At 38.6% G+C, this 27656-nt stretch overlaps 1 protein-coding gene across 1 annotated transcript; it reads right to left on the reverse strand.

The window, feature by feature from the left end:
- Nucleotides 1-1055: 1055 nt before the first annotated feature.
- LOC149005245 (suppressor) lies at nucleotides 1056-26586 on the reverse strand. Its single transcript, XM_089169555.1, has 4 exons — nucleotides 26138-26586; nucleotides 25032-25990; nucleotides 24778-24876; nucleotides 1056-1435 (listed from the first exon to the last, which is right to left on the reverse strand). Exons 1-3 carry the CDS (start codon nucleotides 26220-26222, stop codon nucleotides 24784-24786), a joined length of 1137 nt encoding a protein of 378 aa, XP_089025681.1. The 5' UTR covers nucleotides 26223-26586; the 3' UTR covers nucleotides 1056-1435; nucleotides 24778-24783.
- Nucleotides 26587-27656: the final 1070 nt, after the last annotated feature.

Genomic DNA, 27656 nt, shown 5'->3' on the forward strand with positions numbered 1-27656 from the left:
ATATCCTATTGGTTTTCGGACGGATTCTGTCGCATTCGGATGATAATCGGATAGTTATTTTCTTTAGTAGATTCTTCTAAACAGACATGAATATAGATTGAATACAAGTTTTTGACTACCTGTTTACATCTTTACCTTTTTATTTGTGAGGGCTAGGTTTGAAATTTAAGAATTTAACAGTTTTGGTAGCTATTTTAGTAGAAAATCTAGAAAAAATAATCACATATCATAAGCAAAATTTATAAAAATAAGAATAATAAATCTAAATAAGTAACTTAAATCTGATAATTTTATCGGACGAATAATATTCGGTAAGAAGGGGTATACCATATCTGCATCATATTAATAATCGGACGGATTCAGATACCCCTAAACAGATGCGGATGCGAATTCAGAAGCGGATTTCGGTTATCCATTTACACCCCTAATTCAAACACCTCACTCAGACGTAGGTTTATAGAGCATCACCCTGACAGGTTCAGAATCACAAGGCTAATAAAGAACTAGCGGAAACAGAACGACAAAGACACTTAAGAGGGCACTCATGTCTCCTATACGCACGTTATTTTCATATACCTCATTTTTCAAAAATGTCATGCTGAGGTATTACTTCTCTCATTTATTAATTTGACTCGAGAATAGTTATGTTTGGCACATCCAGTTCCCTCTCCTTTACCATTGATCTGCAGCAGCACCCACAACGGGCAATGGCTGCTAGAGTAGATGCCAGGAAGATAAAGAGTTTGAAAAGCATGCAAGAAGAGATGTAGAGATTGGAGTGGAAGCAGAGATGCAGGGGGCTGCAGGCAACCATGCAACGGTGTCTCTTTGTTTACAACATTCCATGAAAGTGGTTGTGTTGGTAACAGCATAAGAAGCGGCAGCATGTTTTGAAAGATGACCCAAACATGATATATTAGATGTGAAGTATCCCAAGCATATTTTTCCTGTATATGAGACATCCATGGTCTAATTTAGTAGAAAGAACCAAACTCCCAGCAACTCGATCACTAAGCCATCCCCAAATATGGAAAGGAATTCATTAACAGTCAAAATGGAAAAGAAGCAGGCTCTCCTGACATAAAGCTACAGAACCACAAATTGAGTATTAAATCTTTACTTACAAAACCATTCCAATGACCATAGACTATCTTTCTCAGAAACTTTAAAAAGAAAAATGCAGCATCCATAACAATTACATCTTGAAGGAAGTTAAAACTGCCAATCAACATTGAAACGACACTAAACCAGATCAATTAATCATATCATCTCTCTATTATTACTTGGAAGAAAATATTGAGACAACATTATCACCAGGTGAGATTTGTAGTTTATCAAAACTTCAAGAAGTCAAATAGCCTTCCCCCTTTGCTTCATAAACTTCACTGGTTAATTCCATTTGCCTCTCTATATCAGATCCCCAGCATCCTCTTCTCTGTTGCCAACAAAGAAAACCAAAGGATATCAATGTAAGTTACATCAGAATACTTGAATAACTCAATCACATTCACAACCTAAGTTGTCTGATGAACATGCAAGCATACTTTTTCACATTTCTGTCCTGAAATGTCAAACTGAGGTGATTATGGAAAACTGAAGAAGGAAACATCGCACCAAACTCCGATGCTAAAGAAAGAACATCCACCCATTTTCTTTATATATTTGATAGCATAGAACATCATTCTGTCAAAATCCTTACTTGCCTGAAGTGCTTCACACTTGCCCTCCAAGCAGCTCTGTTTGAAGCAATTCTAGGAACAAGGCTTAAGCTATGCTTATCCTTTCTTTCCATTTTTAATGTGAAAAGACTTAAGATTGCTCAGTTTAGTATTATATTTGATAGCTATCTGGATGAATTTTCTTGGGTTTAACACATTTGATGGGTAGAATGAAAGCAATAAAGTACAAGATGATCTAGCAGAAACACCAACTAATGCGATGATATCACCCAACAAGTAGATCATTTGAAGACAGTTCCAGACAACAGATGCACCAAACGTCTTTCTGGAAAAATAAAGTCTTTATAAGTAATTCAGGAACTATCATTTATCTAATCCTATTGAAACAGAAATATATGAATATAATTATACATTTTCTATAAAGGGTTGGTCCAAGTTAACAGCCCAGTTTCCAACTAGAGGATTACATTCAACACACAAAAGTCAGCAACTTAATTATTAAACACAAGTGTCCTACTTATCATTTGCATTTATAATTTATACATGAATCACATGGGTGCACTCTTGTGTACAAGAAACCAGACAATCATTTGGACAAGGAGAATGGCTTGCATCTCTTGCATATAAGCTGACTCAACATGGTTACACTTTGATATACATATCTTTAATTTAATAGATTTGTTTCTTTTGGCTGCTTTACTAAGATTACATAATATGCTTGAACACAAATAAATACATATACAGTAGATGGGTTTAACATGACCTACTGCTTAATCAACTATACACTATAATATTTGACCAACCAAACAAGCAAAAAGGCAAAAAAATACTCCTCAATGAGCTAAAGCATTATTAACAGCCACTGCATGATAATGCTTAAGTGATTAATGAGACCACCAAACACATTTAAATTAGTTATAATAAAATAAAATTTAAATCACAACAGTAATGAATCAGCTATGGGGGAACCCCCAAAATTTCCGTTGTAGGCTGTATAACTCAACTAATCCCCCCTCAAGTTCGTGCACAAACATCATTCATGGCCAAACATGAATAAAATAGGATGAACTAACTTCCCACCCAATCCTTTACTGAAAACATCAGCCAATTGATCACCTGTCTTCACAAAAAGCATATAAATCTGTCTATTTTCTAACTTCAACATGATGAAATGTCTTCATCTCCACATGCTTGGTACTGTAATATTCACATCCCTTGCAGTCATTATATTAATTTATTTGGGTTTTGAATGAAATATTCCAGTAGTGAATTCCATGGTCTAGTGTCTATGCTTCCATTTGGTTAAAAATAATGAAAACACTATTCAAGATACATAATTTAGTATAATGAAATGGCACTATGCATTTGAATTTGTTATGACATAATAATAAGATAATATAAGGTTTTGATTTTAAATATACTTTTTTGGGTGAATGAAAATGTAACAGCTCAAAAGTGAAAAGTAGCCGGTGGGGGGGGGTGCTAGGTAGCTAGACCGCCTAGGTGGAGAAAGCGGTATCTAGGGCACAGGTAACAACAATGTGCCTATTCCCTGGGAATCAATCAATGGCTTGGGCACAAGAGGAAGGAGCTTGGAGCAAACATCCCTAAGATGGCTTTCCAAATCTACTCAAGAAATCTAGATCTGAAGGTCCATTCCCAGAAGTTCCGCTCCATTCAAATGTGAGTAACACACGCACTAAAGGAAAGCGGAAAGCCGTCCCACCATATCAACGACAGAGGCTTCGAAGGATGAGATGAGCCAAAGACGCTCAATCTTGAAAGGTTAGGGGCATCCACATCATGGCCAGATTGAGGCTAAATGGGCTTGGCAAATGGGCAAGCAAAGAAGAGGTGGGGCAGGGGGCTCGGATGGAGCAGCTATGAGAATCGGTTGGGTGGCAGGCAATGATATAGGGCTCTCCAGGGAGTAAAGGCTTAACGGTGGATGTGGCCTTTGAACCATTCTAAGTTATACCAACAAACCTCAGGGGAGGGGGAACAATGGAGGTTCCAAGTAGAGGCCGAGAAGAAGCTTTTTGAAGGCAACCAAAGGAGGGTATTCCTATGAGGGGGAGGGAAGTGGAGAGAGGAAGGAGGGTCCAGACCCTATTGGAGACAAAGGAGGAGAGGGAAGTCTTTAGAGATGCCAAAGGAGTTGACAGCCCTAGAAACGACACTGAAAAGAATACCAAGCGGATGCCAATGGTCAAGCCAATAAAGATCTTGAAGTCGTCAGCAATGGAGTAGGAGATGGCGGAAACAGATAAAGGGCTGCGGAAGAGGAGAGATCTCCAAGTTTTAGAGGGATTAGGCGAGGTGACGGTCCAAATTGTCTTTAAGGAGGTAAGAGTAGACCCAACTGATCCATATGAAGTCTTCTTTAGAGAAGAATTTCCAACAACTTCGAAGAGACTGTCAAAATTATCATCCCTGATCCTCTGGATGCCATGGCCTAGCTCAAGTTTTGGTTTACAAATGGAAGCCCAGATGGTGTGATGGAGGAATTCAGACAACTCTTGGCCTTTCTAGGGGAAGCTACTAGGGGTGCCAATTTGCAGCCCGAACCGTTAAAACCGAACCGAACCGTTATCGCCCGAACCGAACCTTAATGGGCCGTAATTGGGCTGAAGGTTGCAGAGCCCACACCAACCCAAACCCAAACCTCAACCCGTTTTATAGTTTAACATTAAATATTGTTTGAATCATCATATTACCACTAGGTAGTTGGTATAGACTATTAGAAAAAATGAGCATGAATTCAAAGATCAAATAGTCATTCTACTACTTGTAAGGGACAATTAGAAGAGTTAAGTATGAATGTCCAATTGAATGTACCAAGTTTGTTTAAATCAAGTAAATATTTATCCTATCCAAAGGTATTTCTTTTGCATTTCAAATTAAATACCAATCCAAAAAAAGATATGGATTTCATAAAAGGGAAAAAATTTAACATTCTCACAAAAAAATACCCAGCTTCAAGACAATCAATCATAGGCCATAGCACAAGTTGAATTTAAAAGGGTTTTTGTTTTGAAGATTTGTTTTAGGAAGACTATCCAGTAAAGCCTGAAGAATGAACTTGCAATTTCTATGTTACTACTTACTATTTAGATCCTTAATTTCTACAAGGTGAGTGGGATTTCTACAATATTGAATGACTTTTCATTTCTTAATGAAAATGGATCAATAGCAATTTTGTTTTTTCATAGAATTTTGGATCCTGTTACAAGATGCTCAACTATTTCTTTTTTGTTCTTTTTCTTGCATATCATAAATTGTTAATCCAAACTGTTAGTCAACCCGAGTATACACAGTTAGCACAAACCGTTAGTTAGCCCGAACCCAAACTGCACCAATCCAAAATCAGCCCGAAACCGTTATTTTGCTAACGGGCCGCGCCGTGTTTGGGTTGAGTGCTTTTGAGCCAAAAACCGTTAAGCCCAGCCCGAAACCGCCCCAAATCGCACCGTTGACATCCCTAGAAGCTACAAAAGAGGGATACAATAGCATGGACTGTACATTTTGGAAGAGCAAAGTTTCCAGGCCAATAGGTGTAGGAAGACTAGAGGACAAATTTGATTAGCACAGCTCTGCCCACATGAAGGTTCTGCCCTTCCATAATTTCATGTTAAATATTTAATTAAGTATTAATAGTGTAACTCCTAAAATCATGAGCTTTTAAGAATTAATGTAATATATTATATATTAATAGTGTTCTATATTGTTTACTTGAGCTTTTATATTTCATAACTCAGGTATATAAGAAAGGATTGATTTTAGAGTTTTTCACATACACCCCCCCCCCCCCCCCCCAAGTAGTCCAAAAATTACAGATAGATCCACAAAAGTTAACACCTTCCATGGGTTATTAACGACTGAGAGGAGATACCATTTTACCCTCAACTAATAAATGAAATTTAAAAGGTAATGTAAAATTACTTTTATACTCTAAACCTAACCCAACCCTAGTTTAAAAGTTGAACCATACAGGTGGGTGAAGGGGGAATCTCTTCACCCATTCTCTTCCTTCTTTTCCCCTACCACCGAACAAAAATTACCAAAAGCTCAGAAAAAAAGCTAGATTTAAGGTATTGAATTAACAACTCCTTTTAAAAGCAAACACCCATATTCCTTTGTTGTTATTGTTGTTCCAATTCAGTGATTATTGAGAACAAGAAACGAGCACAATTGCAAAGGATTTCAAAATTTCCATTTAAACACACATCTTCCTTCTAGTAATGAACTCCATAATCCACAATAAATTGTCAACCAAAAGCAAGATAGAAACAGAAAATGAAAACCCTAATTGCTCTTCTCCATCGAAGTTGTCCCTCTTCTTCCTCTCAATCTAGGTGAAAATCAAGACATCAAACTTAGAAACAAATCTGAACATTGTGCCCTAGATCCCCATTTTCATGTTGGTTCAAAGTAAAAGAGAGGGTGAATTGGCTTTTTTGGGAATTTAAAAGCTCTGAATACCCTATATCTTGCCCATAATCAGCTTCAATATAATTTAAAAGATTCAAGAATTTAAAAGCTTTGAAAACCCTAGACCTAGCCCATAATCAGCAACCCTCATCTATAACTCTACCTCATCCACTTTGTTCTCTTCCAGGTAATCAAAGTTCCAAATTTTAATAAGCTAGCCATAAATCTAAAGCACGCACTAGACACCAATTCACTTCTTGTTTCTTCTTCTCCATTGTACAGAAAGCTTTTCAGCTTGTGTACATTGCATGGACTGTGGGAAGCATCTGATGAACCCCATAGAGTCTTTGAATAGGTATTGTTCCCTAGCTCAAGATAACTATACTTTCTAATGGGAATTCGTCAATTTTAGCATGAATTGGCTGATTGAGAGCAAGAAGATGGGCAAACTCTATGTGTATGGTTGAAGTTTGAAAATAGCATCACTAATTAGGGCTATTTTGGGCATTTGATGCAGTAGGAGGAATTATTGTCATATTTGAAATATTATTTGAATTTCAATCATTAAATGGTATCAGTCTTTTACCCACCTGTAATTTTTAGACAACTTGGGGTGTCATGAGTTTTGGGGTGTGTGCATGTAGAAAGCTCTTTATCCTAAGTTCTGGTTTAAGCTATAAACCTCATGGATTTACTAGTAATTAGATATTGATCAGAACTGCATTTTGGGTAATGAAAAAATTAGGCAGAGATGCACAAAAAAAACATTGGCTGAAACTATTGGTAGGTTCTAGTCATAGCATTAATCACCATGGGTTCTTACATAATTCCTAAAATTCTGGTTATCTACGAGACTTCCACTGGCTTGGGATTACTTGGGATAGTATGGTTAGAAAATGATTTAAAGCAATTAAACCTGTAAATAACTCTAGAACTTGTTAGCATTTGACTAAGAGAAATAACTAGATAATTGAAAGTGAACTAATTGAAGGATAAAAATCATTGTCAAAAGAAAACAAGAGAAGCTCTGGATAAGAGTAAGGAGAATTGGAAGAGCAAGTTTGGATCGACTTTAGGGGCTGGAACGAAGACTGATGAGCTCTTGAGAGCTTGAATCTTTAATTTCAATGAAAAGAAAGGAACTGTTAAAGCTGAATCAAAACTACAAACTAGAATATAAAGAAACTCCCATATCAGTACTACATTGCATTGGGCAGATTAAAGTCTGGGATGAGGAAGCCATAAGGAGTTACTGGTTTTTGTCATTTCAAACCCAAGATGTAAAGGTGGTAAGGCTATAAGAACAAAAGTTTTGAAATGAAAAAGCTGGAAGCCTTGAGGATCGAAATCCATGTCCAGCTTGTGTGAGCAAATGACATCTACTTTGGACTCTAAATGGTTAACTAGTAAAATTGATTTTAAAACCTAAGTAATGAACTAATTGAGTCCTCAGTATTGCAATCAATGCTGAAATTAGGTAGTACCAAAAGACCTGAACTTTGAATTAAATCCCTAGATTACCAACAATCAATAACCAATAAACCTTTGTCCCAACTAAATGGGGTCCACTACATGGATTTTTGCCTTCCAAACAGCTCTGTTGAGGCCATACTAGATACAAGCCTAAGCTATGCATATCCTATCTCACCATTTCTCTTAAGCTTATCTTAGGTCTGCCCTAGTTCTACTTCCTTCAATCTCGATTAAATCGTTTCTCCATCCTTAAGTTTGAAACCTAAAACAACTCAAAACAATAATCAGCCTCACCATCTGGACCCTTCGGTTGGGCAAAATCTGATCCAGGCTCACTAGATGGGAGCTGGAGTTCGCCAATTGCTCTCAGATTTGCATTGTCTGTTGTGAACCAGCGAGTCTGGTTGGGAATTAATAACAGTGGAATTGGAACTTCATATTGACCTCTTTTTCAATCAATTTGAATGGAAAGGAATCCAAACTTCTCCTAAAACCTATTAAAAGACCAAATTCCCTTCCTACACACTCAAACACCTTGTAATGAATTTAATTTGTTAAACCTTGTAGGTTATCAGATCAAAATTCATCCTTGATTCAAGTTTTATTGAATGCATTGAAGCATCAACACAAGGAAGGGGAAACTATTATTTTTTTATTGTAGTTTTGAGATGACGAATAATGCCATGAATTTACTTTAATTATATGTTAATATTTACAAGGATATGTCCAAAGTAAGTAATAGACATGAATGAAGGTACTACTATGCTAGAGCGCTAGATGGATTCTGAAATGTATGTATGACGTTAATACATGATAATTGATGTACATGATGCAGTTAAGACTCCTAAAGGGTCAATTGAGTTTTGAAATACCTAATTTTGGCATATGGGTTGGTTGTATAGACATTAACACCCCTTAGTTTTGGGTCTATTGATGTGATGGGCCTAATTTAAAAGCCAACAAAGTCAGCGTAATGCTAGTACACGATATTAGCAGTTATTTTTATTAATTAAATTGGTTTTTGAGTTAGATTAGGATGATTTGATTAATGAATATGACTTTCTTTATAAGAGTTTTTGGTGCAACAGTGTATGTGGGATTCTTATCCCTTTCTTTGATTTCTTCTCTTGTCCTCTTCCTTCCAAGGGTTTCTTCTGTCATTCAAGTTGCAATTCAAGAATCTCTTCAACAACACTAAGTTGATCATGACCCCAATTCTACTTTTAATAATCTTCATATTTTTCTAATTCCCCTTCTGAAAACCCACAGTAGCAACCCAATTCTAGGTCTGCATCAGTACATTAATGTGCAACTGACTATGAGGGTTAGATATGAGTGCTGGAAATTTATATGAATGGTACTGGGGAGACAAAAGTACTCTAGAGACAATGAACATCATTGAGTGCTACTCAATGCACCTAAAGAAATGAAACCAATGACTCATTATGAAGGAAAATACACAGTTGTAAAACAGATAAAATAATAAAAATATGAGGACAAGCCTAATGAGAAGTGGACAATATTTATGCTTGTACAAAATGAGATGAACTAGATGTTGCGATACCTTAAGAGAATGCACATGTATGCATAACTTGTATGGGGTCGGATTGAGTACAAGTTAGATAAAAATAAAATAAATAAATAAATTTAGAACCATGGTGAACCACAAACCCTTTCCCTATAGGGAACTGAATTAGTTATGGAGTTGGGAGTCCACGGGCAGGCCATCTTAAATGTTTAAAGTAAATTGGAGCCTAAGTTTAATCACTCCTCCGTACAGGGACATTTAACAGCCTCCTTTGAACATAGTAGTGCCATCTCAAATGACTTTCTTGAAGCTAATCAATTATTAGAGCTACTCCCAAACCAGCTCTAATATGGTCATTCCTTGTTTTGGCCAACTTGGTTTTATGACTCATTGTTGGATTCTATTAGGAGTCTAATAAGAGTTTGTATAGGAGTTAAATTAGAGTTTGCATTCATGTAAAATTATATTCCTTGTAATAGTCTACTTTCCACTTAATTATAAATAGAGGGCTTGAGATCATGGATCAATAAGCCATTCACCACAATCGTTTCTTTCAACATGGTATCAGAGCCTCAATTCGATTAGGATTATTTTCTTCTTCTCTCTTCTTTCTTTTTTTCAAACCCATCGCAATTAGGTCACCATCTACCGCTGCACTATCTTTTCTGTTGCAAACGAAGACCAGAAAGAAAGAAAGAAAAGAGTATATTTTCTGTTGCAAACGAAGACCAGAAAAAAAAAAGAGAAGAGCCACCGCTGCTACTAACGCACCTGCTGCTTCCAGTTACTGCCGCTGCTGAGGTATTGCCACTGCTTCCCATGCAATCGACAGAAACAAAGGAGACGAAACAGCAATCGACAAGAAAAAAAGGAGGCGAGGAGGCAAACAGCAGACGCAAAGACCCTGCTACTACTGCTGCTGCATCATCTTCTCAATCACTCCAATCGTGCGCAACACAAATAGTTCTGTACAGAATCGCAAAGAAGGGTAGCATCACCATCATCATCTGATTCCGTCGCCATCGCCTGCTACCGTCGCCGTCGCTTGCTTCAGTCGCCATCGCCGTCGCCTGCTTGCATCCCCATCGCCGTCGCCAGCTTGCATCCCCATCGCCGTCGCCAGCTTGCATCCCCATCGCCGTCGCCAGCTTGCATCCCCATTCCAGGTTTGAGGAAGAAGATAAGTCGATTGGTTTATTGAATTAGTTGGTTGGTTTTTTGGTTCAACTTTTGGTTCGGTTTTTATTTCATTGTTTGGTTCAGCTCTTGGTTCATTGTCCAACACATTACCCCACACTTCATCCTCTTTCGGTAAGATTTGATGGGACAAATTATTTGATTTGGTCCCGATCTGCTTACTTGACTATTGCTGGAAGAGGACTTGTTGGATACATTACGGCCACCACTATCAAACCTACTACTACAAGCGTTTCACAGGATAAATGGATCTCGAATGACTCTCTTATTATGTCATTTCTCTTGAATTCCATGACTCCAAATATTGTCCGTGGATATCTATTACTTGATACTGCTGCCCAAATCTGGAAGGCTACTACTGAAACTAATGGACAGTTGGGGAATGATGCACAGGTTTATGAGCTACTAAAGAAGCTTCATGAGACTACCCAAAAAGAACTAACTGTGGCCCACTATTATGCTGAATTGCGATCTCTTTGGCAAGAGTTGAATCATTATGGGGATTATCACCCCACTAATCCAGATGATGTGGCGACTTATAAGAAGCACATTGATAAGATTCGAGTATATGACTTCTTGGCAGGTTTGAACGTGGAGTACGATCAGATCAGAGTGCAAGTCTTAAGTCGTTCTCCCTTTCCTACACTAGAACAGTCTTATGCTCTTGTTCGGTGTGAGGAAAGTCGTCGATTAGCCATGCTTCATACTCATATTATGAAGAAATTAGCTTTACAGTCTCTTCACACTAAATCTGATCCAACTAAGGAGATTGTCAAGTGTGAGCACTGTCACAAACCATATCATACCAAGGCAAATTGTTGGAAACTGCATGGGAAGCCTGATGATTTTGAGCAAAAACGAGTACAAAGAAAGGGAAAGCCAAAGGCTAATCTTTCCGAGACAGTTTCCACCACACCCTCTGCAAATATTGGTTTTTCACAAGAGGAGTTCGCTACTCTGCAACGTATTATGCAGTCTTCTACCGCCGGTACAGCTTCGAACACTGCTTCCTCTACTACCCATACCAACTCCTACCTTGCTACTTCAGGTAAAACTTTTACAAGCTTTCAAGCTTCTTCGGTTTCTACTCCTTGGATCATTGATACAGGAGCCACAGATCATATGACAGGTTTATCCACCTCTTTCTTTCAATATTCTCCAACTTCTGGAAAGGAAAAAGTTCGCATTGCTGATGGCTCCTATTCTTCCATTGCTGGAAAAGGGACCATTCAGCATTCTCCATCACTTTCTTTGTCTAAAGTTTTACATGTTCCCTCTTTCTCTACTAACTTGCTCTCTATCAGTAGTCTTACACATGACTTGAATTGTAAAGTGACATTTTTCCCATCTTATTGTGTCTTCCAGGATCTGGTCACGGGGAAGGAGATTGGACGTGGTAAACTAGACAATGGACTTTATTTGCTCGAGCCAATTGGAGGATCTACTTCTGCTTTGACTACATCTTCTAATTCGGTCCATTTGGTAATATCAGACCTTCATCAGTGGCACTGTAGGCTAGGTCATCCCCCTCTAGGAACTCTTAAGAAAATATTTCCTGATTTGGTTTCTTCTTGTAATGAGGATAATTTTTTTGTGAAGCCTGCATTTTTGCGAAGCAGACTCGTTCTACTTATTTACCTTCTCTTCATAATAGAAAACTTGTTCCTTTTATGCTAATTCATACTGATGTGTGGGGTCCCTATCGACGTGTGCCTATTACTGGCCATAGGTACTAATGTAGATACTGAATTTGATTGATCGAAACAGTACCCAAATAGGACCTTTTCACAGGGAGTCAATTGCAAATTTTATGGACTTAAGGTGAAACAGAGTTTAGATGGGAAAGAGGGCTGAAACTAGAATGGTATTATAACGGGCTGAATAGATCTACAAATAGGGGCAGAAGTATAATGAAGAAAGTGACAATAACAATGTAACATGTAACACCCGGGCTTCACACCGCAAGGTGGATTGATTGGATCGAACACCAACCTACCTTGATCAAACACAAGGGTTCTCCAAAGAGGAGGAATGCTAGCAAGCAATTTGATTTCAATTCATAAGTTGTGTCTTCACCTCTTACATAAGTCTCTTTACATAGCATTTTAAAGAGACATAAACACTAATGGTAACATCCAACTACTAGTTAACACCACCTACCTATTAATAACTCAACTACTACCTACCTCTTTGACAAAGGAAAACTCCTTTGACAATGAGTTCTTTTATTTTCAAACCACATCCCCTTTTATTGACTTTTTAAAATTTAGACTTGGGCTTAGGTCTAGACTATAAAGTTCAAGTGAGCTAACTTTAACCCACTACAAATAGTTCTAGCACATGCAAGCCATGGGCTGTTTTGGATCATATCCTTAGGCTTTGATGGGCCTAACCATTGGGCTTTTCTCTTCCTTGTATATGCTGCCAATTCTGCATCAACTCTCCCCGGCTTGAAAAACATTTGTCTCCGACAAATGGATGAATGATATGTAATGCTCATACCAATCGGGATCGAGTTGAGTTTCTCGAGATTGTTAGCATGAATCCAAGTACTATCATGTCGTGGACAATTCTTCCATTTTACGAGGAAAACATGGTATCCAGTTCCACGACGAGTGTAAAAGTCATCCAAAACCTCTTCAATGATGTCAGTGATTGGTGGTTTGAGTTGGGGCAGCCTCAACATTTGTTCAGTGTCTCCATCATCAGAGTGGTGTAGCCATGAGCCGTCTTTCTTTGGAGTGAGTAATGATGGTACAACACATAGACTTAAGCTCTCTTGAATGAATCCTTTATGTAGCGACTCATCCACCTGTCGTTTGAAGTCATTGTGCTCCGCTAGGCTGAGGTGATAGGTCGGTAGGTTTGGTAACACCGAACCCGATACCAAATTAGTGGCATGCAGAATATCGGGCATAAGAGGTAGCTCAATAGGCAACTCGTCAAGAACCACCTCAGGAAAATTAGAAAGTAACTCTTGGATAAGTAGAGGGAATGTCACCTTAGGCTGAGGGGTAACTTCTCTTGTAACAAGAATACCTGATACCAAGTCAGTGGCATGCATAATATCATGCATAAGAGGTAGCTCATTAGGCAACTCATCAAGAACCACTTTAAGACAATCAGAAGGTAATTGTTTGATAAGTGGAGGGAATGTCACTTTAGGTTGAGGGGTAACTTCTCTCGTAATAGAAGCCAATACCAGCCCTGTGTTATGGCTAGTGTGAATGAACTCCTGGTGTTCAAGCTTTACCTTTTGAGAATCACCAACATGCTCATTGAATTTAGGTAACTCTTTGATGGGTAGAGGGTGTGGAGCATGAGTAGAGGCAACAACTCTAGCCTCAATTGCTGAGCGCCTCTCTTCCTCGTGCTTGTGACTTGCAGTGAGTTGGTTGCTCAATTGTTGCAACATCCCCATCATTTGTGCCATAAGGTCAGTATCCAATCTAGAAGTTTTACTCCCTGTCATGGCTCTAATACCAAATAATGTAGATACCGAATTTGATTGATCAAAATAGTACCCAAATAGGACCTTTTCACAGGGAGTCAATTGCAAATTTTATGGACTTAAGGTGAAACAGAATTTAGATGGGAAAGAGGGCTGAAACTAGAATGGTATTATAACAGGCTGAATAGATCTTCAAATAGGGGCAGAAGTATAATGAAGAAAGTGACAATAACAATGTAACATGTAACACCTGGGCTTCACACCGCAAGGTGGATCGATTGGATCGAACACCAACCTACTTTGATCAAACACAAGGGTTCTCCAAAGAGGAGGAATGCTAGCAAGCAATTTGATTTCAATTCATAAGTTGTGTCTTCACCTCTTACATAAGTCTCTTTATATAGCATTTTAAAGAGACATAAACACTAATGGTAACATCCAACTACTAGCTAACACCACCTACCTATTAATAACTCAACTACTACCTACCTCTTTGACAAAGGAAAACTCCTTTGACAATGAGTTCTTTTATTTTCAAACCACAGCCCCTTTTATTGACTTTTTAAAATCTAGACTTGGGCTTAGGTCTAGACTATAAAGTTCAAGTGGGCTAACTTTAACCCACTACAATAGTTATAGCCCATGCAAGCCATGTGCTGTTTTGGATCGTATCCTTAGGCTTTGATGGGCTTGACCATTAGGCTTTTCTCTTCCTTGTATATACTGTCAATTCTGCATCAGGTACTTTGTTACTTTTATTGATTGTCACTCTCATTCTACATGGATTTATCTTTTAAAACAAAAAAATAAGATTTTCCGATGTTTTCGTGATTTTCATAATATGATTAAAACTCAGTTCAATGCCACTGTGAAGATCCTTCGCAGTGACAATGGCACAGAGTATATTGATGGTGAATTTCAAAAATATCCCTCTGACTCTGGCATAATACATCAAACCAGTTGCGTTGATACAGCTGCCCCAAAATGGGGTTGTCGAAAGGAAGAATCGGCATCTCTTAGAGATAGCCCGTTCCATTATGATTGCTATGAATGTACCTAACCAATACTGGAGTGATGCTATACTCACTGCTTCTTACCTTATGAATAGGATGCCCAGTAGGATACTTGGTTTTAAATGTCCTAATGAGATTCTTCAAGAAGCCTCTTCTTTTGTTATTCCCCCAAAGGTTTTTGGATGTGTGTTATGCCAGAATCACAGCCCACCAGAGTAAGCTGGCTCCCTGCGGCCTACGCTGCATATTTTTGGGGTATTCTGCTACTCAAAAAGGGTACAAATGTTATCATCCTCCTTCCAAGAATACCTTTGTATCCATGGATGTAATTTTTCATGAGTTTTGCCCTTACTATACACCTCTCCAGGGGGAGAGTCCTACAGGAGAGATGTTTTTTCCGACTCTAGATCTTCCTATCACACACCAACACAACTTAGGAGTTTCAGAAGAGTTTCCTGACCAGGGGGAGACTTTGGCTAGTATACCTGAGGACTCTAATCCTCCCCCTTCGATTTCTGAACCATGTGAAGAACCTAGCCAGGGGGAGACCACTCCTGTGAGACACACTGTTGGGGTCTTTCAAAACCAAATTGACCAGAATAAGGAGGTACAGACTTATCAGAGGAAGAAATACAACCGGCTAAAGCAAGTGGAGAAAGGTGATACGTTACCAATTCAGTCTCCTGCTCCAGAATCAGATTCTACTGAGGTATCTTCTTCTGATCTTCCTATTACTGTTAGAAAAGGGGTCAGATCTTGTACTCAACATCCCATAGCTAAATATGTTTCTTATAACTCTTTGTCTGACTCCTACCGTGCTTTTATATCCTCTCTGTCATCTGTATTTGTTCCTAAAAGTTGGCAGGAAGCCTATGCTGATAAGAGATGGAAGGCCTCTATGGTAGAGGAAATGTAGGCAATGAAGAAAAATGACACTTGGGAGCTGGTTACACTTCCTCCAGGAAAAAAACCAGTGGGTTGCAAATGGGTATTTGTGGTTAAACAAAATATGGATGGATCAGTCAACAAGTTGAAAGCTAGACTAGTTGCAAAGGGGTTTACCCAGACTTATGGGATTGATTATCAGGAGACCTTTGCCCCTGTTGCGAAACTAAACATTGTCGAGTTTCTGTTGTCTGTAGCTGTGAACAAAGACTAGAACTTGCACCAACTAGACGTAAAGAATGCCTTCTTACATAGGGAGTTAGCAGAAGAGGTCTATATGGAAATCCCACATGGTTTCTCCGATGACAATATGGCAGGGAAAGTTTGTCGATTGAAGAGGTCACTTTATGGGTTAAAACAGTCTCCTAGATGCTGGTTTGGACGCCTCCTGAAGGCAATGACTTCTATTAGGTACAAGCAAAGCAATGCTGATCATACACTATTCGTCAAGAAGTCAAGTACTAACATCAAACTTCTCATTGTCTATGTAGACGATATTGTCATCACAGGGAATGATGGTGAAGAAATTCAAAAGTTGAAGGACTTTCTTGGCAGAGAGTTTGAAATTAAAGATCTAGGGAAATTACAGTATTTCTTAGGGATTGAGGTGGCTCGATCAAATAAAGGTATATTCCTATCCCAAAGAAAGTATGTCCTAGATCTATTATCAGAAGTGGGAATGTTGGGGTGTAAAGCAGTTGATACCCCTATTGAAGCTGGAGCTAAACTAAAAGAAAAAGAGGGAGAACCAGTGGACAAAGGAAGATACCAAAGCTGGTAGGGAAGCTTATTTACTTGTCCCACACCAGGCCAGACATCGCTTATGTTGTAGGGATTCATGCATGATCCATATTTAACTCATATGAAGGCTGTTACTAGAATACTACAGTATTTGAAGGGAACTCCTAGAAAAGGAATACTTCTATCATCCACCGATAATCTAAAAGTAGAAGCATACACTGATGCAGACTGGGCTGGATCTCCAGACAGGAAGTCAATTTCAGGTTACTGTACCTTTGTTGGAGGTAATCTAATTACTTGGAGAAGTAAGAAACAAAATGTGGTAGTTTTATCTAATACCGAAGCTGAATATAGAGCTATGGTTCGTGGAGTTTGTGAGCTACTATGGTTGAAGGCTTGCTGCAAGATATTGGAGTCCAAGTTCCAAACCCTATGACGTTATATTATGACAACAAGTCTGCTATTAGTATTGCTAATAATCCAGTGCAACATGATCGAACTAAGCACATTGAAATTGACAGGTTTTTTGTCAAAGAAAAGTTGGAACAAGGGCTTATCTGCATGCCTTTTGTAAGATCTAGAGACCAAGTAGCAGATGTTTTCACTAAGGGTTTGAAAGAAAGAGATTTCCTTCCTATTGTAGGCAAGTAGGGCATGACTAATATCTATGGCTCAACTTGAGGGGGAGTGTTGGATTCTATTAGGAGTCTAATAAGAGTTTGTATAGGAGTTAAATTAAAGTTTGCATTCATGTAAAATTCTATTCCTTATAATAGTCTACTTTCCACTTAATTATAAATAGAGGGCTTGAGGTCATGGATCAATAAGCCATTCACCACAATCGTTTCTTTCAACACTCATCCATCTAAGCATCCTCATTTTCGCTACACTAAGTTTATCGACAGGGTGCTTCTTAATGACACTTTGCACTATACATCATAGCTGGTCGTACAACAGTCCCATGAAATTTTCCTTGAGTTTTAAAGGAATGCACCTATCTATCAAAACTCGAATGCACCTCTCCATTTCATCCATCCCATTTTGATTCTCTAGGTTACATCATCATCTATATGACCTTTATTAATAATTGAGCCAATGTACCAGAATAATAGCTTTGCGAAATCTCCTTCTCATCAATTTTTACAGTCTTATTATCTAACTGTGCCCAAGCCCCACTTAGTTTGAAAGTTTGAAACCATTTGACTTTAAAGCGGATCTCCATGTCTTTAATTGGCACCAATCCCTGCTTGTGTCTAATCTACCAAACAATATTATCAGCAAAAACCATAAAACATGAAACCTCATCTTGCATGTCTCTGGTTAGATCATCCATGATAAGTGCAAAAAAATAACGGCTTAAAACTGAACTTTGATGTAACCTTATTATAACTAGGACTTACCAAAAACAAAAACAAAACAAAATAAAATAAAATAAATAAAAAAACAAAGACAACCATTTTTACACTTGTCATTGAGCCATCCATATCTCTAACATGTCCATATATTTACTTGAAACATTCTTGTCAAATTACCTACCTAGGGACTCTATCATTGGGTTTTTCTAGGTCAACAAGTTATTATCCTTGAGTTATAATATGGTAAATATTGTACTAGCAGCCACTATTGTCTTGTTATCAGAACTTCAAAATTTTACTTTTGCAATTCTGTTATTCATGGTCTACGTTTATCCCTAGGGTAATGTTTGTGTCTAGTGAACTAGGTCTTACTACTGCAATTCTGTTATTCATGGTCTAGGTTATCCCTAGGGTAATGTTTGTGTCTAGTGAACTAGGTCTTGACTACTGTTGGGACATCACAAATATAGACATGATGTACCGGATTATGACCAATCTAATCAGTAATCACAGCTTTATTACTCCAGTATAACATCTTTCAAAGACAAATAGAACAACCAAGATCTAGAGTAAACCATGAATCCACAGTACCTCAAAATTCGGCTTTAGCACTAGACCTTACTATGACCTGTTCCTTCTATTGCGCAAAGGGGCAAGGTTCCCCCTATTATAAATATATGACATCTTGAAGTTGACATCTGATCAGGAGATCCACCCTAGTCAACATCAATATAGTCCTCACACAAAGATGTCATAAAGAGCAAAAGAAATAATTCTGTTAGAGCTGACTCCTAGTAATGAAAAACACGAAAAACGACATCCATATGAATGGAATGGGAATTATGCATGAATTGATTGACCAAAAAGAAAAAAGCGCAAAAAATAATAGCCATATGAATAGAATGGTACTTATGCATAAATAGATTGACCAAACTTAAAGCAAATATCATGTCTAGAGTATGTGAGAGAAGATAGAAAGATCATTTTTGTTGCAAATCCAGTTCCAAGTTTACTAAGTGATAATAAAACACGATAGTAAGTGATAAGACCCTAATCACAAAGGTATATATGAAAAAGAAGAAGAAGGACTACATGATGCAACCTACAGCTGCTACAGGGGATACATATGAGGAGAGGACAGCTGGAAGAACATGAGTGGATAGAAGAGTGAATTCTGTTGGAGTTTGTTACGGGAAAGGGGAGTACAAAAGAGAGAAGGGAGAGAAGAATCGGGAAAAGGAAAAATATAGAAGCAGCAAGCAGAGCTTGTGGGGACGGGGAGGACCTCTGGGAATGGCTTAGCCATGGTGTTGCTCAGTCGGTAGATGTCGATTGATGCTGTGTTTATCTGTGTTTCATTTTAGTTTGTTTAATTTCAGTAGAGTTATCAGTTCTTAGTATCTCAATCTGTAGTTTGCAGCTATTTCCACATCAGAGTTCTTCAATGGAATCGATTATTACTTCAAATTTACCCTGCTGAGTATGACATTCTGAATTCAGTTTCTGTGATAGTCTCTGCCATTAATTCGTTACAAGCCGTAGCAGTAAGAGATTAATAGGGATTCAGGGCAAGTTAGGGAGGGTCCTAACAACTTGGTATCAGAACGTCAACGATTCCAGGGAGGTGAGATGCAATTGTCGCTGTTTTCCGGTGATGGAAGTGCTCGGAAATGGCTGATCGAGGTACTGATCTTCTGTTGGGCAAATCGGATCGAGTATGAGCAACAGCTGAGTGTGGCTCTCCAGCATTTGGAGGGTGAAGCCTTGGAATGGGTTTACCAAAATCGCTGGACAGTATTTGACTGGATAAATTTCAGAGAAGCATTGCAAACTACATTTGACGATGATCAGGCGACAGGCAAGTGTGACGTTGGAGAAAAATCATGAAGAAGAAACTATGGATGCTGATGCAGTGGTCGAAATGGGGGACAAAGCACATTCAATGGAAAGAATGCTGAATGAGACCACCGGAAGAGATCGAACGACTGTTACGGTGATTCCATACCCTACTCAGAGAAGAGAGAAGAAGAGAAGGAGAGTTCTGGATGTCGAAACCTACCGGAGTGAAATCGCAGCGGCAGAAAACCATTATATCGAAGAACAGAAGCGTCGCACGAGGCCTGGAGCGTTCGGTGGAGATCAACAGGCGGTGGCTATGGGTTTCGTTTGCAAAGCGTGGGGAAGAAGACGATGGAGAGTTAGGGTTAGTGGAGTTGGTTGGGTTCAGTTCAAACCAGTTCGTGGGTTTGATCCAAACCAATTGGGCCAAAAACCTTATTTCTTGGGCCACATTCAGCTATGTTTTAACTCACACCTTGGGCCCAAACAAACCCAATACAACGATTGGACCTTTAGACCACCAAAGAAACCTCCTTGGGTCAAACCCATTTCGTTCACCCCAAACCCAATCTACCTCACTAGCCCAATCTCGGATCCATTACACCCTAGCCCATCGTCTGTCCTTAATGCAACATCCAACCCATATTTCTTAACCCACTTAATAGAACTATTTTGGGCCCATTCCATTCTTATTACCCAAAGCCCAAACTCCGGTCCATTTGTCTTAGCCCATCGTTTTAATTGGATATGCATCACCGATTTAAAAGTACCACTATGGACATGGTCCATGGTATTAACCGTAAGCCCAGCCCATTTCATTTACCCAATACCTAGCCTATCCTTCTCGGCTCATGGGATTAAGTATGTGAACCTCACAATTTCAAGAGACCCACTAAGGGCTTGGCCCATTTCATTAACCCAAAACCCACTTCTTCTCATTAATATTTTTGGACCCATTAAACTCTTCCAACCAAACCAAAACCAACCAGAACCAAATACCGACCGAATCGAACCGGCAACTCATCATCTTCAACCTCTGAAAACTCAAGGCGAAAAAGGAGGCATCAAGAATCAGGCTGCAACAATTGATCTGGGTACTGTTTTCATTACCAGCAACAGAAGCTTCAAGACCGAGTGGATCACCTCTGGTTTTGTTACTATTTTCCCAGTTGCTTTGCAGAAATTTTTAGGGGTTCTTACGCTGAGGAATAAGGTCTGCGGGATTCCTCTCCCAACACCGGCAATAAGTGCAGGGCTGCGATTTGCACCAACAACACCCCTTGAACTGGAATTTCTGCCAGAGAAAACTACTGATCGGCATCGTCCCCTTGGTTTTTCGATGCAAGTCTTTCTCGATTTTCTTGGAGGTCTACCCTGCGGTGGATTACATTCACTTTTTCTTCTTTGTGGTATGGTGCTCGACTTCAAAGACCTGCGCACCATCAGTGCCTGTGCCCCCGAAGTTAATAGAAAACATCACAACAGAAATAGCTTCCCTCTACGCTGAATTTCAGAGATCTTTGGAAGAAGAGCTGGAGAGGCTACGAAATTCAGTACACCATCCTCAAAACAAGCTCTGCTTGGGATTGCAGGTTGAAGACCATTTAAAGAACAAAGTTTCTGAGTTGGCACAGCAGAGGAATTCTTCAGATGATTGGATGACGCTTAGGATATCAGAATTGTATAACCACTATACTCAGCTTAAACGTGAGATGATAGATTTAATTGGAAAAGTAAAAGCTCGGATTGGCTCACTGCTTGATGCTGTTGAAGTAAGGGACAGCCTCATATGGGATTTATCAGTGATCCCATGGTTAGGGAAACACATGCAGCTGGTATACCTCGATTTGGAAGTTTGTTGACAAGTGGTAATTCTCCTTCTAAAACAGATAGACTTTACGTGAATGGTCCTGGAGGAGGTGGAGAGGTTGCAGTAACTGTTTCTGGTGTTGCAGACCAAGCCTAAATTTTTCTTTCACCTTGAGGACAAGGTGAAACTTAAGGGAGAAAGTGTTGATAAGACCATAATCACAAAGGTATATATGAGAAAGAAGAAGAAGGACCACATGATGCAACCTACAGCTGCTACAGGGGATACATATGAGGAGAGGACAGCTGGCAGAACATGGGTGGATAGAAGAGTGAATTCTGTTGGAGTTTGTTACGGGAAAGGGGAGTACAAAAGAGAGAAGGGAGAGAAGAATCGGGAAAAGAAAAAATATAGAAGCAGCAAGCAGAGCTTGCGGGGAGAGGGAGGACCTCTGGGAATGGCTTAGCCATGGTGTTGCTCAGTCGGTAGATGTCGACTGATGCTGTGTTTATCTGTGTTTCATTTTAGTTTGTTTAATTTCAGTAGAGTTATCAGTTCTTAGTATCTCAATCTGTAGTTTGCAGCTATTTCCACATCAGAGTTCTTCAATGGAATCGATTATTACTTCAAATTTACCCTGCTGAGTATGACATTCTGAATTCAGTTTCTGTGATAGTCTCTGCCATTAATTCGTTACAAGCCGTAGCAGTAAGAGATTAATAGGGATTCAGGGCAAGTTAGGGAGGGTCCTAACAGTAAGCCCCATTAATCTCATATGGGTGGTTAGGTTGAGACTGAATGAATACTTAGGAAAAAACTGTCATGCCCTTGTAACTTAATACAGGCAGAATTACATTCAAGAACCAATTGAACCAAAGTGAACCTAAGGCTGGACCCAGTCACAGAAAAAATTAAACAGCAGCACTAGAAAAAGAAGAAAAGAAGTACATGAATATTTCTCTACTAATGCAATTGCTGGGCAAAAGCCTCTAGGTGCTAAGAAGAGGCTGCCACGAAGCAGGCCTAGAAGCCCTACTTTGGTGCTGATCTGCATCAATTCTCACCATCTTGAAAAATTCACCCTCCAATTTAATAATGACCTAAGGGCCTGTTTGGTTACAGGAGTCTGAAGATTTCAAATATCTAGAGATTTTAAATCTATAGATTTCAAATCTATGGAGTTATAATTTATAAAATTAAATGTTTGGTTGCGGCATGAAATCTATGGATTCATCTTAAAAAACTATTTGATCTACGTGATTTTTGTGAATGTGCAAATGTATAGCTTTTTTGAAATCTTTGGATTTCATCATTTACCCATAAATCTACAGATTCACATTTTTAGTGTAAAAAGGTGAATCTAGAGATTTTACAACCAAACGGGTATAATTCTCAGATTCATGAATCCGGAGATTTGAAATCTCTAGATTCATGTAACCAAACAGGTCCTAAGGGAACTAAAGTGAGAGGCAGCCTTGATAATTTCCATGTGGAATTCAATAGTGTAGGAACACTAAGAATAAAATCTTCAATCCTGGAAGCTTCTTTTCCAAGGAACCATGGTAACATGACAAATTTGATACATTAGTGTTAAAAATCAGCAGCCATCTTGTTTAATTATAACTTCAGCTAGTAATGGTGCCCAGATCGTGTCTTTGTGAGACAGTGTAATACCATCTCTAGCCTTGTTCACAAGAGCTAAACCAGTACAGCGAATATCAAAGGCTGTAGCTTCATTGTGAATTAATCCAAGCCAATGCAAGGGCCCCAACAAGAAGTTGCTGGGGGAGAGGCAAGCAGCGGCCATCCGATCTCAAAGTACTTGGTATCATGTGTCCCATCCCCCTGGGGTAGAGACACAACGAGTACAGTGAATATCAAAGGCTGTAGCTTCCTCGTGGATTAATCCAAGCCAATGCAAGGGGCTCAACAAGAAGTTGCTGGGGGAGAGGCAAGCAGCGGCCATCCGATCTCAAAGTACTTGGTATCATGTGTTCCATCTCCCTGGGGGAGAGACACAATGAGAGTACACTCATTTGATTTCACTTTAGATACAAAGCATGATTCAGTAAGTACATAGATGGGTTAGCCAAAGATGTTAAACATATAACACATGTTACAGAAATTTTTGTATCAAACAGTAGCATCTAGCATAGAAAAACAGTCCCTGGTGGAGTTGCCATGTAGGGAACAAAAATTATATTCCCATTTCACATATTCACCCAGGAACTTCTTTACTAAGAGTTTAATATTCAAATTTCATAGCTTAAAAACTACTAGTTCCTCATGTGGTTACAAGAACGAATACTTAAATAGGCAATAAGCCTTGAAACAAAAAACAGAAATTTCTCTAAAATAGATACCAGCTGAAATAGGGAACTTAAATAAGCAGCTAATGCTGTGAAAAGGAAACAAATAATAAGATTCTCATATTACTACATCTGAATATTACTCGCAAGCATGGGAAAAAATTCGAAGGAAACTCAAGTTTCGACCTTGAGAAAATGGAAAATTTAGTGGAAACCTAGGACTTTTTCTACAAATTTCGATAGGTTTTAGGGGGAATTTTGGGGTGGGACTCTACATATAAACTAATTAGAGTTCAAATAATACATTGGCACATTCATTTTGCTAAAAAAAATCAATGTAGCACATACTATGATTGTGATTGACTATATCCACATTTATATCTTGTATTCTGGTTGGTTATTATACACTTCTATTTAGTTCCTTGGTGATCCTTGATGAGCTGATGTGCTTAATGTTAATTTTTATACTTAAATAAGGATTAAGTTATAGCATACTAATTGATGGGATCATCAGTAAATAAAAATCTACCATTTTTTTTTCTTTTTTTTTTTTTTTTTTTTTTTTTTTGGGGGGGGGGGAGAAGTGGCCACCTACACGCCCCTCTCATCCCTCATGTTACCTTGATGTCTTGAGAAGTATGGTTTTAGAATATGAATAAGAATCTCTTCACTTTCTTCCCATAATGTTCATCTTTAAAACAGGCTCCTTTAATGTAAATTGTTGGTTCTTTCAAACTAGACTAGAAACACATGCATTTTCTCCAGTAACAAACAGAAGCAGTTTAATAACTTGTGAAATTTTATTCATCACATGGGTGTCCCGTAATCAGATAAGCAAAAGAATGCAAATGCAATACCCTACACAATCATACATCGACAATAAATATAGTGCACATGTTCTTACCTATCCCAAGCAAGATCTATGATAGGGTGTATTGAAGAAAATGATTAGGGATATCTAAAATCTGAAATCAAGTAGTACTTATGAAGTTTTTTTTACCCCTACCTGTTCTTATCTGTTTTGACCTCTCAGAAAATCAAATATGCCGCAGCAACTCTTCCATGAAGTCCTTTCTACTGATGGAGGAACTGTACCCAAGAGTGGCTGCAGAGATTTTGAAAAGAGGAAAACACAATGGTTTATTTCCTTTTTTTTTTTTTTTTATTCATATACATATAAACAAAAGGTACTTAAATGTCAAGAATCAGCCCAACAAAAACTAGAAGATTGCCTTATTTTCATAGTTCAAAGTTACAGACCTCGTGTACTGAGCTTTCTGCAATGCCATCGTCTTTGGGTAATTCAGCACTAACAGTAGCATTGGTTTCAACAATTGGTGCATCAGGAAGTTGCAAAATCTTGTCCTCGCTTTCCTTTGCCACTGAATCAATTACATTCAAAGCCCCCACATTTATGTTTGACGACGGCAATGCTATCTCCTCTTTATCCTGTGATGCCAAACCAATCTCACATGAAACCCTAGTATCCACAATAGAACTGGATGAAAAAACCTCATTCATCTCCTCAATTAATGGAACTGGTTCAGCCAAATCAACAGTTCCTACAATTTCTTTGACTCCAGCAGAACAATTCTTTTCATCCAACTTCCCGGTCAAATCCACATCGGCGGCAATGTCCATAGTAGTCACCCTCTCTTCTTCCAATTTATCTACTGAGTAAACATCAGGTTTGGTTTCCATGGCTGAACTCCCACCTTTTTCCTCCTCTTCTATCTTCTGTGATGCCATCACCTGGAAATTATTATGCTCCACCGGGGATTCATTATCAGAACTGCTACTACTACTGGAGCCACCAAAATCTCGCTCAACAGACTCAATCGTATCAACCTTGCTCTCAGAACCTTCATCACGCTTCAACACCCTAGTAACATGAATGTCCTTAACAACCTCATCCTCCTCCAGCTTCAATTCGTTAGTAACCTCAATAACCTCAACAACCTCCACCACCTCCGGCTCCTCTTTTTGCTTACTAGCCACAGCATCGCCGTTGCCAGTACCATTTTGGGGAACTTCCATGGATTCAGAATCGGCGACAGCAACCGATGCAGAAGTATGAGAATCCTGACCCTGCCTCTCGACTTCTCCTTGCTCTTCGTTCTCCGTCGACGACCGATTCTCTGGCTGTGATTTAGGGGAGCTGATTTCACCACCGTCACTGTCTTTCTCCTCAAGGGTTTTTAGAACATCGATTTCTGACACTAATTGGATCAAAGAACAAAGTGAACCCAATCAAACAAAGCATTATTAACAGAAAACAAAGGAACCCACAAAGCTAAATAAGATAAATCATAAAATCGAAAGGTGGATTTGTAGATTATATACATAGAGTAGTTGTAAGCAAGTACCTTGTTGAGTGTTAGTAGTTGAATGGTGGTTGGCTTTCCCTTTCTTTTTCTTGTCTGCCTTTCTCTTCTTTGCACCCGATGGCATGATGGGTCTTATGAGCCCTCTATGCCAAGATGATAGATTGATGGTGATGAATTTCCTCTGCTTCACACTCTATTAAGAGCCCAGCACACTCCTCTGGTATTTCTTTATTGGGTGTGTATTCCAGATTACAGATCTACAAAAGCAATAAGAGGGAGATGGGGAGGAAGATGGGCAGATGGGTCTGTTGGAATTGTAGAGTCAATTCCAGAAAATGTAATCCAAAGAGGAATATGAAGAGAGAGAAGGACAGCAACTTTTGGGAGGTGGCAAGGGCGGGAGTTTAGAAAGAGAAACGGCAGCGCTGAAGAGAGGAACTGTGGTAGGCAAGTCGGCACACCAGTAGTGTGCGAGTAATTGCCGTGTAATAGTAGAATCTCTTTATCTTCTCATTGGGTGTGTGTGAAACGTCATACATTTTCATCAAAAAAAAGGTGATGCGTTGATGTGGTGGATTTTTTTATTCTTTTTTTTCATTACAGGGTACGTAATTTTACGAGTTTTTGTTGGTCTTTATGTAAGTATCTTTTAGGGCTGTTTGGTTGTGTGAATCCAACCATTTGAAATGAAATGAGATTTCAAATCTATAGAATTTCAAACTTATGGATAAATGAATGAAAAAATTAACCGTTTGGTTCCTTGAATCTTGTGAAATAAAATCTGTGGATTTATCCTGAAAACTGTTTGGTTACTTGAATCTGTGGAATGAAATCTATGGATTCATCCTGACAAACTGTTTGGTTATCCTAAATCTGTGGATTTGAAATCTATAGATTCACCTTGAAAAGCAGTTTGCTTATCTGAATCCATAAATTTCAAAATGGATAATTTTCATCTAAATGAGGTTTGGTCCAAGTCACTTTTAGTCCACTTTAAGTTTTCTTTTGCACTCCCTTGTGGTTTCAAGAATTATTAATTAAGGACAAGCTTAAAGAAACCATTAGTTTAATAATTTTTGTGACAAAAATACCTTTGTTTTTTTTTTTTCGATTTTAAAGGGGTTATCTTGCTTTTTGTTGAACTTGACGTCAAAATTGGTTGACTTACACGAATGCAAGTGCACAAATATAGATCCTAGTCAACTAATTGTAATCTAATATTATTCATTCTTTGGAACTACAATCTAATATCCAACGAATTCTAAAATCCTTTCCTTATTAGAAAATGTACTTCTATATGCCATTGTTTGATCAGGAGATTTTTTTTTTTCTTCAACTGTTAACACTAGCCCCATTGCTTCATCATGTAGTAGAAGTGGCATATTAGATAAGATACTTTGCATAAAAAAATCTTCACCTTATTGGTAGAGAAGAAATAACAAGCCTAAAGCAAACTGCTAGAGTGTTAAATTCCAACAATTCAATCTACAGCAATCTAACCATAAGATCTGTCAATAACTTGTAGCTTCATCCCTATAAACCACCTCCCAAGTTCAAT

Source organism: Hakea prostrata, chromosome 9 (genome assembly GCF_041222555.1).
Source record: "Hakea prostrata isolate BN-2017 chromosome 9, UWA_Hpros_2, whole genome shotgun sequence".
In the NCBI taxonomy this organism is placed as follows: domain Eukaryota; kingdom Viridiplantae; phylum Streptophyta; class Magnoliopsida; order Proteales; family Proteaceae; genus Hakea; species Hakea prostrata.

Excerpts from the sequence above, each read along its gene's own strand:
- LOC149005245 (XM_089169555.1), bottom strand. The coding sequence starts at position 26,222 with ATGCCATCGGGTGCAAAGAAGAGAAAGGCAGACAAGAAAAAGAAAGGG. Across the intron at positions 25,991-26,137 it reads AACTACTAACACTCAACAAG|TGTCAGAAATCGATGTTCTA; the intron begins GTACTTGCTTAC and ends TGATCCAATTAG. Across the intron at positions 24,877-25,031 it reads CAGAAAGCTCAGTACACGAG|CCACTCTTGGGTACAGTTCC; the intron begins GTCTGTAACTTT and ends AAATCTCTGCAG.